The sequence below is a fragment of the Micropterus salmoides genome, unplaced genomic scaffold, assembly GCF_014851395.1.
Source record: "Micropterus salmoides isolate LMB-PRFRI ecotype aquatic unplaced genomic scaffold, ASM1485139v1 Ms_hic_scaffold_5, whole genome shotgun sequence".
Taxonomy (NCBI): Eukaryota; Metazoa; Chordata; class Actinopteri; order Centrarchiformes; family Centrarchidae; genus Micropterus; species Micropterus salmoides.
In genome coordinates, this window is record NW_024044237.1 from 25,698,619 (window position 1) to 25,711,308 (window position 12,690).

Genomic DNA, 12,690 nt, shown 5'->3' on the forward strand with positions numbered 1-12,690 from the left:
ACAGTGCTGTTCATAACAACATTTATAGATCTCCCTTTGTATATCTCTAGTGTTGGGCCACTGTGTACAATGTTGCAAATCGATGAGAAGGACTGTTTAAGGCAGTATTTGATTCTTTTTTTTTTGTATCAGTGTAATGAAGAATGTTGATTCATCATTTAATGAATTTGCTAGATTAACCAAAAACAGACACTGTTGTCTTTATCCATAAATAGTTTCTCAATTAATCTCACCCAAAAATGTATCACAGTATATATTAGGGCTGAACAATTAATTGAAATTGTATCGAAATCACAATACAGCCTACTGCAATTTTCAAACTGTAGGAGGTGCAATATTTGTTATAGGCAAAATGTGTGGCAAAATACCATTTTAAATTAAATATTTGTGTGCTGCAGAGACTGGCTTAAAAATTATATTCAACAGACTGCAAAAATCACACCAAAATCCTTTCAATATGATTTTCAATTTAAATGAGAATAAAAATATAAAAATGATTATTCCCTCCAATATCGCAAATCACATTGCGATTGCAAATTCAGTCAAAATAATCATAATTAGATATTTTTTCATAATCGTTCAGCCCAAGTATGTTACTATAAAAAGACATATTCTGTGATGTTATGTTTTATTTATATTACTACACTGACCCACTGAAACTGACACAACGCAAAACAGTTTTTTTCCTGTGACACAAGCAATTTCCTTCTTGAGTATTGTGTAACAACAGGTGATGCAGGACAAACCCGCTATCAAAAGTGAAAAAACGTTAACTTTATGCAAATTAAAGAGGTCATATTATGCTTTTTGGCTTTTCCCACTTCTTTATTGAGTTAAATACCTTTTTTGTTCACGTAATAGGTTTGCAAAGCAAAAAAGCCCAAAGTCCAGCCCAAAGGGAGCTCCCATCTCTCACAGAAAACACTGCTCTGAACTGCCTGAAAAAAGCTTGTAAATAGTCCAGCCTTTTCTTCCGCTTTGCTGCGACGTCATAGCAAAATGCCTGTCATAATGCTCGCCAAGCGACTAGTGAGACACGCCCTGAAAAACACCGCTGGAAAAACACTGAGCTGCAGCACACAGCTCCTCTCCCTTCCAAACACTAGCTACCCTCCAGGCAGTCAATGGATATAAAGTTGTTAGAGACAGAGCTCAGTTAAAACTTTATGGATGAAAAATACATTTGTTACAGATTCATAACTACTCTGAAACTCTTGCTCCAGTACATGTTGCTAAGATGTTAAGGGGAAACATATACAGCTAACCCGAAGCCGTGTTTACCGGCTTCTCAGGACCCGCCCTACTCTGCTTCTGATTGGCTAGAAGTCCTTAACTAGGAACTTCGCATGTGCAACTCCCAACAAAGATCTTGTAGAGGTAAGATGTATCACTCCATAGCTAAAATAAAGCGTTCAACACACAGGGTGAAAAGAGAAACTGAAACCATTTAAACCTATTCTGGTACAAATAAATAAAATCATGAACTTGAATATAAGCATAATATGACCTCTTTAAGTTAAAATTTGCCTAAAAGTTTAGTAGTGATTTGCTGAAAACCTAACAAAAATGAATGAGTGCTGGGACAAGAAGTTTGGCTTTTGGCAGGTGAGGATAATGTTGGATTAATGTGTTATAGGATGAGTTGTAAAGATGGGAAAGATTCCCATATTAATTGATTCCCAACTTCATATCATCGGACAATCAATACGGCTGTATGTTTAGAGAGTTAGTAGTGAGATATTTAACACTATATCGCTTACATTTGGGTTTAATTAACTTGAACAACAGACTTTGGCTGACGTGAGGCATTCTTCACTCATTAGCAAATGTTTGTTTGGTTTTCAGGCATTCCCATATTATTAAGTGCCTGGTTGGAGTCATAATTAGGACTTGTTGACATGAACACTAATTACACATCAGGATCTTGTAATTACAATAACCCCAATACGATATGAGCGCGGTCAAAATGTCCATGGAGGAGAAGATTATCATTACCACACTACAGGCACAAACAAAACAAAGTGCTGCTTGGAATAAAGTTGTGTAAATTGAAGGGAAAGTCATAGGCTGCTTATCTACACAATGTTTGCTACTGAAGAAGCTACTTTGACGTGGAGGAGGTGATGCGCGCAATTTGCCTGCTTTAAGTGGGCCTTCAGCATAAGCCTTGATTAACACTACACTTTAAATGTGCTTATCACTAATGGTACAAACAAACAGGAAACAAAGTGCAAACTGATAATGTATAGAAAAACTAGGACATCACTGTTGTTATTACATTACTCTCAATATTTCAATGTATTTACATTTTTTTCAACAATGAAAAAGATTTGTTGAAACCATTTGTTTTTGGTCCACTTGACAAAACATTACGTCAATAAATCTAAAATCATGAAACAAAGAATGGTGAAGTGGTGTGTAACTGTACCTCTTTCCATGCACCACTGCTCCAGGGTCTTTGGATAAAGCCTCGAGCTCCTGCACCTCATCCACCAGGGTCTTGAAAAACACCCTCTTCACCCTGTACATTAAACAATATTAAAAACAAAATCACGAGACAGATGCTTTAACATCATAGAACGTTTAAATACTGACATTTATATACGCCATCAACCAATTCAAACTGCTATGAGTACATAAAAAAAAAAAAACTTTGCAAATTGCTCCTGACACCTTGAATCTGCTGTGGGCTGATGTCAACCAGACCCAGGGCGGAAGCAAACATTTCTCATGGAGTATGCACAGTATTGAAAGGCTACACTTCCTTGTAAGTCTGTACAAAAACCTAAAGAATTTCTTTAGGAGATACAAGAGATTTTGTAGGAATGTCCTGTATCGCATGTGTATTGCAGTGATGATGAGCTACGAGAGTGGAGAGGAGACTCACACTTTGTAGGCCACGTCAAAGACCAGCGAGGTGATTGGGATGAAGACCAGGCCCGTCCAGAAGACCCCCGAACTGAACATCATTTCCGCCTGCCACATACACACACACATACACAGACACTTACTCTGTGGTCATTGTAGACAAAAAGAAGAGCTCTTCAAAAGAAAAAAACACCTGATTATGAACAGCCATTATCATCCTCTGTAGTGCCACATAATAAAAAACATACATGTCAAAAGCAGCCCAAAACAAACTGTTATATTGTGGAAACAGAGGAGAGGAGATGGAGCCAAATAACTTGCTCAAAGTGGGTTAATCCTCCATGACTAAATGATACCATGTTTTTGTTTGGATCTTTTCCACCTCTCAGCCCTTCAGGGCGGAGGAAGTACCTGTGAAGTATTTGGACAGTGGTATCTCTTTCACAGGAAAATCGCTCAACTGTTTGCGGTGTTGAGAGCTCCTGTCAATACATCACAGGAGACGCAGGGCCGTGCTTTTAGTGATACATTCACTACAACAGCCTCACTGACTACTGTTTGTAGCCAAGTCTTTGTCAGTGGCTTTAGATGGGTTAAAGAAAGCTAAAGAAAAAAGCTTACTGGAGAAATTCATACATTTGAATGACCTCACATTCAAAATATGGATAATTGTAACTTAATTCCATTAATACAAGTCAGTGTTTTGCAATCGCGATGAAAAAACCTATTGAAAGCTACAACCAAAATTTTACATTAACGATTTGTCATAACACGACCCTTTAAACAAGGTTGTTAAATTATCCGCTAGACCACTATGTTTCTCTTTGTTCACTAAATTAACTTAAACTTAATTATTTAGATCATTTTTTGAAGCAAAAATTTCAAATATTCTCTGGTTTTAGTGAGGATTTGCTGCTTTTCATTGTCAAATGTGAAAATAAACAGAATAAATTTAGGTTTTGAAGTGTTGGTGGTGGTAAAAATAATGATAATAAGTGATTTGATATCATCGCTTGGGCTTTAGGAAATGATGATAATGTTTAGCAATACTAGCAGCAAGGATCTAGAGCCGTGGTTCTCAAAGTGGGGTCTGGGATCTCCCAGAGGTCATTAAGGTCCCAGCAAAAAGCCAGAAAAAAGGGAAATAATTTATTTTCTTTATAATTAAGTAACACAATGACAATGTGTATGACTACTTGAGTCATGAGTTTAATACTCTTTTTGTAATAAAAATCCTATCAGATGGAGGAAACTGGGACAGAATCTTATCAAATGGGGGTCCGTGGTCTAATTTGTTTCAGGTTAGGGGTCCTTGAAGTGAAAAGGTTTGAGAACCACTGATCTAGAGATGGCAACGTCAGTCTGTCGGTCCACAACTCATTCCCATTAGATTTAGCTGTACGTTGTGTTTTGTGCTCATTTGCACAGTAAACATTGTAATGTGAACGCAAGTACAGCCTCACAGAGCTGATGCCATGGCTGAAGACTCTTAGTCTTGTTCACTATTTGCTCACCAAACCATTACTATTTTATAGACCAAACCATTAATATGCATAATTAGCAGATTAATCAATAATGAAAATAATCATTAGTTTATTGTTAAAAATAAAACTTTCCAATGCATACTGACATAAAGAAAAAACCTGGAACCAAAAACTTTGCCAACTTCACTACTCTGTAATTATTATATCAGGTTGGAGTTTGACCCCAAAATACAAAAATATATAGATGTTCTTTATTAAAGTGTATACAAAATTTTTGTCAGCAATATATCATTATCATCAGCCAAGTTGGCTAAAAGTTCACAGACAGAGATGATTTGCTGTGACATATCTGAGTTATGCCTGACATCCTCTGCATTATAAACAATGAGCCGATGTTTTATTTTTTAACGCAGTGTGAAACAAATGTTCACGTTGAGTTCATGAGCAAAATAAATCTACAAATGAGACAGCTGTGATGTTCATTGAGACTCATTTATCTAACTGGAAGAAAAACACATTTGGAAATGATTGAAAAACAAGTCAAGAAACAGCTTCTTCTCCATACTCACTATATTTTTAGGACATATATTATTAGTTAGTAGCAGACAGTCGGCTGTTAAAAAAAAAAAAAAAAAACAATCAAAAAACGGCGGCCATGTCAGGAAGTTGTTTTGGGTCCAGAGTGGAGGGGATTTGGTGGATCTTGTTGGTGGGGATGAAACCTTTCAGCTTTCTATGTGAGTATGATGTTTGCTTTGGCCCACTGCATTGAAACTATCTGTCATTACATGTCAAAGTGCAAAACTCACGCTCCTTGCATTGTAATGTGCCACTTGTTTAAACGGCTGGGGCCCCCTCGACAGTGTCCTTCCTGTAATGTGACACAGGCAGGGCCCTGAGGATGCTCACACACACACAGATCAGTGTCAAAACTACGAAAGCGCTCAGGTTTGCTCAAATTAGCTAATCTGTTCACCATTACCTGCAAATTGACTTTGATGTCTGACAAAACATTGGGGGACGAGGAAATCCCAAATGACAGGAAATCAAAAATGGCTTTTTCCTACAGTTTAAGATGGGACGTGGATGAATGGAGCTTTTCTGTGTCGCTCAGAGGCTGCAAATGTATGAGATGAGGGAAAATTGCAGCGAAGCACGGGATATTTTCATGTCAATTTTTGAAATTGTGCAGCCCTGGTGGAAACATTTACTGTTTTATGTTTTTTTGGTTGTTGCTAGTCAGTCTAATTATTTTAGTTTTCATCCAGCGTATCATGCATTTTAATGGGGGCGTTTTAGCTGTCTTGAGAGTCTTCTGAAAATAAACCAGGGATGTATACTCTGCATATTAAAGTTGAGAAAGCTTGAAAAATAAACCATCTTAGTTCAATGTATGAACAATATTTATATATCTCCATACATAACTCCAAGCCACAAATGATGTGTATACAAGATACTTTAAATTTCCAGTTTATCATAGAATTCAATAATATTGGTAATATTAGGCACTTCAGTAACACAGTAAAACTAGACCTAAATATACTGCATTGATTCATTGTTGGGTTACTTTGACTTCAAAGTTTTAAAATCCAAACAAATCTGACCAGTTACAATCAACAAATGTTTGTCTTCAGGCATCTGGACAGGCTCCATGACTACAAGCACTGTTGGTGGATGCTAGCAGTGTCTCATACCAGGGGGCCCCTGGGAGATGGACGGGGTGAGAGAGGTCCAGGGAGCGAGCCTGTATTTTTAGGACAAACTAATAAACTTGTCTGGCTGGACAGACAGTAGTGTTCAATGGTATGGAGGAGTGTATTTTGACAGGCCACCAAACAACACCCCCCCCCCCCCGGCCCCAGACAAGGCCAAACAAGGCCAGACAAGGCCAATCATACATGCACATGTTCACACACGTAAAACTACCTTCTATACGGCTGGCTGTAAGATAATAAAGCTAAAAAATGCCAAAAAGGAATCTTTAATAAACAAAGAGCAGTGGATTTTTGACTTTACCATTTTAATTCTGGTTAGAGATAAGCGATTGACCAAGCTATGTAACCCCCAACTGCTCTGATAAAGGAGTCAGTGGACAACAGATTGATCTATGGTCTTACTTTGCAAGCTTCAAGGTACAGTATCTGTGTGAGTTTGGAACAGGTACGCTCTGGGGGGAATAATTAATGTTCTGCAAATGTGCACTGTTCAAATAAAGGTAAAACTACAGAAAATCAAAGAAACAACTTTATTAAAAGATATAAATCCTTAAATTTTAGGGAAAGTATGTGGAAGAACATGAAAAAAACCAGACCAAGTGTTTTATGCGTCCTTTTCCAGGAAGACTTGATCAGGGGAATCTGGCACCTGGCTGAGCATGCCTTACAAAGCCTACAGTCTCAGCATCTTAAATTATGTTAATGCATGCTATTGTAATGGTAAACGTAAATTGAGGTGATCCACTACTTCACTATTCACACCACAGGTCTACAGTATGCTTTGGATTCAACAAACAAACAAGGCAAGGAAAAACCAACTTCATAACCCTCTGCCAGCTGTAAGGCATCCCAGAGATGCTAATATTCAAACACTAGCTTCCTGAATGCACAGAGCTCCTTTGTACAACATTTTTTATTAGGTAGACTGAGAAGAGAAGGGTTGGACTAAGTTGAATCCTGTCTGAGACATCACTTTGGTCTGCATCTATCCACGTTGATTCTCCAATTGGCTAATTTCAGACGGCTTAACCAGACAATGCTGTACATGCTGGCTTCAAGTAGAGGAGGGAAATTGAAGGTGAAATTATACATTTGGTCAAGTGGGGCTCCCAGGGCTTAAAGCTTTTCTGTGCCCGAAATGTGTTTGGGGTTTACAACAAAGATGGAAGTTTGGGGGCAAGAGCGTAACTTTGTTTTGAAAAGTGATGGGGACACACGGGCTCAGATTAGGGGTGAAAAGAGGTCACGAAACATGAGGAAACACGATACACAAGAAGATAATTGTAAATTTCTTTGATGAAATGTTCAATGTGGTAATATAAAAGGGGTCGCAGAATATTTTGAGCTACTTAGGGCTGGGCAAAAACGTTTGCATGATAAAACATTTCATATCATTCAGTATTGATTATTCTCAGGATGTCAAATCATTTTTTTCTTTCAAGTTTAAAGGCAGATTTTTGCTCCTTAGTGAAAATTGAAGAAACCAGATGGTTAATTGTGGTTTTTTAAACTATTTTTTATGGTCAGAACAAACACTTGATGCCAAACAGTGGATCACTTAAAGAGGTGGTATTATGCTCATTTTCAGGTTGTAAATCCTGTTGAGGGGTTGTACCAGAACAGGTTTACATGGTTTAATTTTCAAAAAACACCATATTTTTTGTCATACTGCACATTGTTACAGCTCCTCTTTTCACCCTGTGTTGAATCCTTCGTTTTAGCTATGGAGTGATACATCTTGCCTCTAAATGATCTTTGTTGGGAGTTGCACGTGTGCAGTTCCTAGTTAAGGACTACTAGCCAATCAGAAGCAGAGAACGGCAGGTCAGCGAAAGGCCGGTAATAGCCAATCAGAAGCAGAGAATGGCAGGTCAGCGAAAGGCCGGTAATAGCCAATCAGAAGCAGAGAAAGGCGGATCAGCGAAAAGACAGTAAACAGCTTCGATTCAGCTGTAGGCTACATGTTGCCGACCAGGTTGGCAATTTGGACTGGAGCAAGAGTTTCAGAGTGGTGAGTTATTAATCTGTAACAAAATTATCTTTTATCTATAAAGTTTTAACAGAGCTCTGGAGAGGAGAGGTGTGCTGATTTTCATTGTGACATCACAAGAAAGGGAAGTAAAAGGCCAGACTACAAACGAGGAGTTTTCAGGCAGTTCAGAGCAGTGTTTTCTTTGGGAGATGGGAACTCCCTTTGGGCTGGACTTTGGGCTTTTTCACTTTGCAAACCTGTTACATGCACAAAAAAGATATTTAACTCAATAAAGGAGAGGGAAAAAGCCAAAAACCATAATACCACCTCTTTAACAAATCTGAGGTAAAACATTCAAAACAATTATGATTAAGTAAAATATTTTTTTCGGTCCCTTTTCCTCAACAAAATAATTATCTTAATAGAAAAAATTAAGTGTTTGTTATATTGTTACTGAGGAAAGTTATATCGCAATAATTATCATTATTGTTTTATTGCCCAGCCCTACTGGTACTCCCCATTCACATGTTGCCGTGTGTATCGGCTAGTAGTAGGGCTAAATTGTTTCATTATAATTTCAGATACTATAAAGCTTACCACTAGTGTAATATTAATTCCAGTTCCAGACAGCAGTTCCATTTCTGTGGGTTTTCATTTACTAAATGTGTAAGAAAAATAATCTACATGGTGAACGGTCTCTAATTAGTTAATGCTAAGTACTGACTATTCAATAATCAGTCATGCAGACTAACAAGTTCATCATTTTAAAAGTTTGCTGTAGCGCATCAAACCATCCAGGCTGTGATTGGTCGGTTCACGAAAAGTTACTGTGACAGAAACTTTCTGCATACAGTTGCATGAAAGGCACCTGAGCTTTTACCTGCCATGTCTCCGCCGAAAGAGATTAGCAGACAGGAATGGGAACAGATGAGCGAAAAAAAGAGTAAAATGTAGAAGGACTGGTACCGGTGGCCCACTTCAAGCACTGCCTATTATCAAAATGAACACCACTTTTCTGTGAAACTGTAGTCCACTGGTGGATTACATTCCGACAAAAATGGCCTTGTTACGTTGGCAAAGGTCCAGACTAGGGATGTAACGGTATGAAAATTTCATATCACGATTATAATGACCAAAATTATCACGGTTATCAGTATTATCATGGTATTGTAAAAATGTGCCGAAAAAGATTAAAATGTACTAAACACACACACACACACACACACACACACACACTCAAACCATTTCAACAAGTTTTATATTGAAAACTACAAATACAATTGCCATTTTGTTGTTTATGAACAACATATGAAAATCATCAGTGTGCATTATCAAGATTTTATATTATACAGGTAATACAATGACCCCGTGGACAATTACAAGAAAACAAATAAGTCTTTAGAAGACAGTGATAATAACTGCAATGAGCCCAAAAACTGACATTAATACAGAGGAGTCTACAGCCTTTCTAGATATGCTGGTTGGTTGGCTAAACTGCGTAACGTGTTATCATGTGCAGCTGACGAATAGACTCTGCAGATACACGACGCACACAGCAACTGAACAACGTGTAGCGTTTTTACAAGAGCAGCAACACTGAGAGCTTCAGTTTACACGCTGTTAGCAAGTCAGAGAGACAAACCAAAGCTAAAAGTTAACTCACCCTGCATTCACTGTAAGGTTATTTTCTTCAATTAAGTTTCCCTCAGTGCTCTCATAAAAACTAAAATACGACCAGACTTCAGAGTGACTGAAAAATCTCGGCTGTGTTGTCATTGACCCAAACAATCGCACGTTGCATTCTGCGCATGCGCGCCTGCTTCTGGGAGACGCTGGACAGTGTTTGCCGTGAGATTATAATAGCGTGGTTAACCGTACCCGGTTATAACGCACGTGCACATTTAGACATCAAAAGGGGTTTCAGCACCTGCCCTTTTTATCCTCAAGAGAAAGTGGTCTTTTTTCTGGGGTGCTTTTTAAAAATAGTTTTATGAATAAATACATTCATAAAATTATAGTTGACAGCTTCCCTGTCAAACAAATATCTTTACTGAATAAAAAATCTAAATATCAGGTCGGAGAGATGAGACTTTGTTGAGTTCCAATGCCCTCTCTCCCTCGGTGTCGGTGTGGAGGTGAGTGATGATAAACAAAACACTACACTACCAGTGCCTGGAGTTTGCAGCTAATTAGCCACAAGACATATATAGTTTACTTGTGTCTTGCTAACATGCATGACTCATGAGGTACTAGCTAATGTAATAACTTAAGCTAAACTTCAGCTAAGGCAATATATCGTGGCTATTGAGGCTAATGTACTGTACTTAATGGAGACACTAAAGGTGAATACAGTAAAAACTGTGCCTGATAACATCATCACAATCGTCACCTTGATATGCAAATTAGGCATTAATTATTTGCATACATTTAACAAGGCACTGCGGGTTAAATAGGAAAAACAAATCAGTAACTCCATCATTTTGATCGTAGGCTCCTCATCTAGTATCCATTCTATGAGTTTGTTGTATGCGGATAGATCTTTACATGATACAGACAGCCCTCCCCCAAATGTGAGTCTTTGTCACGTGTGCGTGGTAAGTGTTAATAGCAATGATAATAATGTATTTGATCAGTACATTAATGTATTTAGGCAAATCAGTATTCTGTTGCTTGGCTGTGTAAAGGTTATTTAGCATTCGAAACACAAGTATTTCAACATTTTTTTATAATTTGTGCCCTTTTTTCAATTGAGCCCCTGTCCCCCAAAATGTCTGTGCACGTGCCTGCTGGTTATCATGGTAATTAAAATGTGTACAGTAAAACCGTCGGGAATTTTACTATGGTTTACCGTTAAACTGGTAATCGTTTCATCCCTAGTCCAGACGATCCAATCCAGTAAAATATTTAGTCCAAAACGCATTATTATATCAATAAATACACACGGACTGCTGTTGCGTCATTTTATATCATTCTAACTACAAAAGCATCTACACGTTGACCTTTCGAGTGACACCTTAATTGACCCAAAACTTCCATGCCCTGTTCACAGCCTACAACCAATGACTGTCCATGTGGTCATGCCATACACCTACATACATCGTGTACACACCTATACAGAGCCAACAGAGACACAGAGCCACCAGTTATGCAGAGGAAGACTGGCGCTTCACACACACACACACACACACACATATCATGCGACAGTTTAAAAAAAATACGCAACAACATTATCTACAGACATATTTATATATTGTCTAATATAAAACGCCCCACGCCGGATTTCTGGCCCTGGGCTCCAATACTCAACAGACTTTCTTATGAATACAAAGTTAAAGGTTCTTGTGGATAAATAGGTGGCAAACACAGCACAGTGTAAGAAGAACCAGATGACTCAGGATGACAAAAAAGTCTACGCTCAGCGAAAGACAAGAACATGAAAAGCAATAATGACCATGAAAACAAATAAAAAGAGTAAAAAGGCAGCCTTGCTTGGCAAATTCACAAATTCCCCAAATGTCATCAGCAGAAACAAATCAGCCAATAACCACCCCAAAAGAGGTCAGCGTGGAAAACAAACAAAGGGTTTCTCAGTTGGGTCCTTCATTCCACTCCATGCTCTCTGTGTGTCGCCTAACAAAGACAGCAAGACATCGACTAGGAAAACAGAGAAAAAAATTCTTTACATAAACACTTGTAACTCAGCAGTCTCACCGCCTCGACTACAACAGACGTGTGATTTACAGTGGCTATACAGCAGATTAAAACTGTTCATCTCACAAATAAATGTACAACATGGTTAGTTAGTTACTACACTAACAATGTGTTATGATGTTTGTCAATCATTAGCCAAGGGAGGACTAACAGGTCTGGGGACAAGAGTTTAACAAAACCTCCCATATGAGCCACTTATGGGTCTTAAAGTAGGAACAAAAGAATTCCAGAAGTACCACTGAGGTACAAAGTCAACAGCAGTGAACAGGGGTCATTAATTCCATCATTGGGTCTTTCAAAAGTTTAAAAATCTAAAATCTCTGAGATATGACAGGCATTGGGAGCTTGTTTCATTCTAAAGAGAATAAATTAGGTTAATAAGTCTCTCTGTAAGATCATACAGGCACTCAAACTCAAAACATACATGTCTGCCTTCTGACACAAATTTGTTTCTGCCTGCAAAAGGAACAAAAATTTTATAATAAGTTATCAAAGTTTTTAGAATTTTAATTTGAAAGACTACATTATCACATCTATCACAAGCAGTTTGCTGTATTGGGTAATTTTTGGCAGCTAACTCCCACATGAACTGGTTGCCTGTTTTCAAATCTACCTGCACTTGCAAACAACAATATTCAAACTGGACTGGAAATGAAAGATGTGTGAATGTTTACGTTGATGGGTTACTTGCCTAAATAAATAATTACGGTAGGTTTGTTTTTTTCCCAATTCTATTTTACTTCTTTGTACCGACATGGTACACTCTTGCAGCATTGTTACAAAGAAGAGTAGGGCCCCGGGTTAAACTAGTCACGTGTGAGGAAAAATATGCAAATAAAACCTCTTGCGCCGAGCACATTCAGTCAGAAAGTAGCTGACAGATGAGTGAGGAACATGGAGATATATTTTGAACGGAGGCTCATAATGATGGCCATTCCTT

At 38.1% G+C, this 12,690-nt stretch overlaps 1 protein-coding gene across 6 annotated transcripts in view; it reads right to left on the reverse strand.

The window, feature by feature from the left end:
* The window catches only part of atp8a1 (ATPase phospholipid transporting 8A1), a gene marked incomplete at its 5' end in the record, with an annotated part of 101,898 nt that overhangs the window by 6,498 nt on the left and 82,710 nt on the right, over positions 1-12,690 (reverse strand). For all 6 annotated transcript variants that reach the window (XM_038698923.1, XM_038698925.1, XM_038698920.1 and 3 more), the window contains 2 exon segments: positions 2,429-2,521; positions 2,888-2,976. In XM_038698923.1, coding sequence (XP_038554851.1) covers positions 2,429-2,521; positions 2,888-2,976 — 182 coding nt within the window.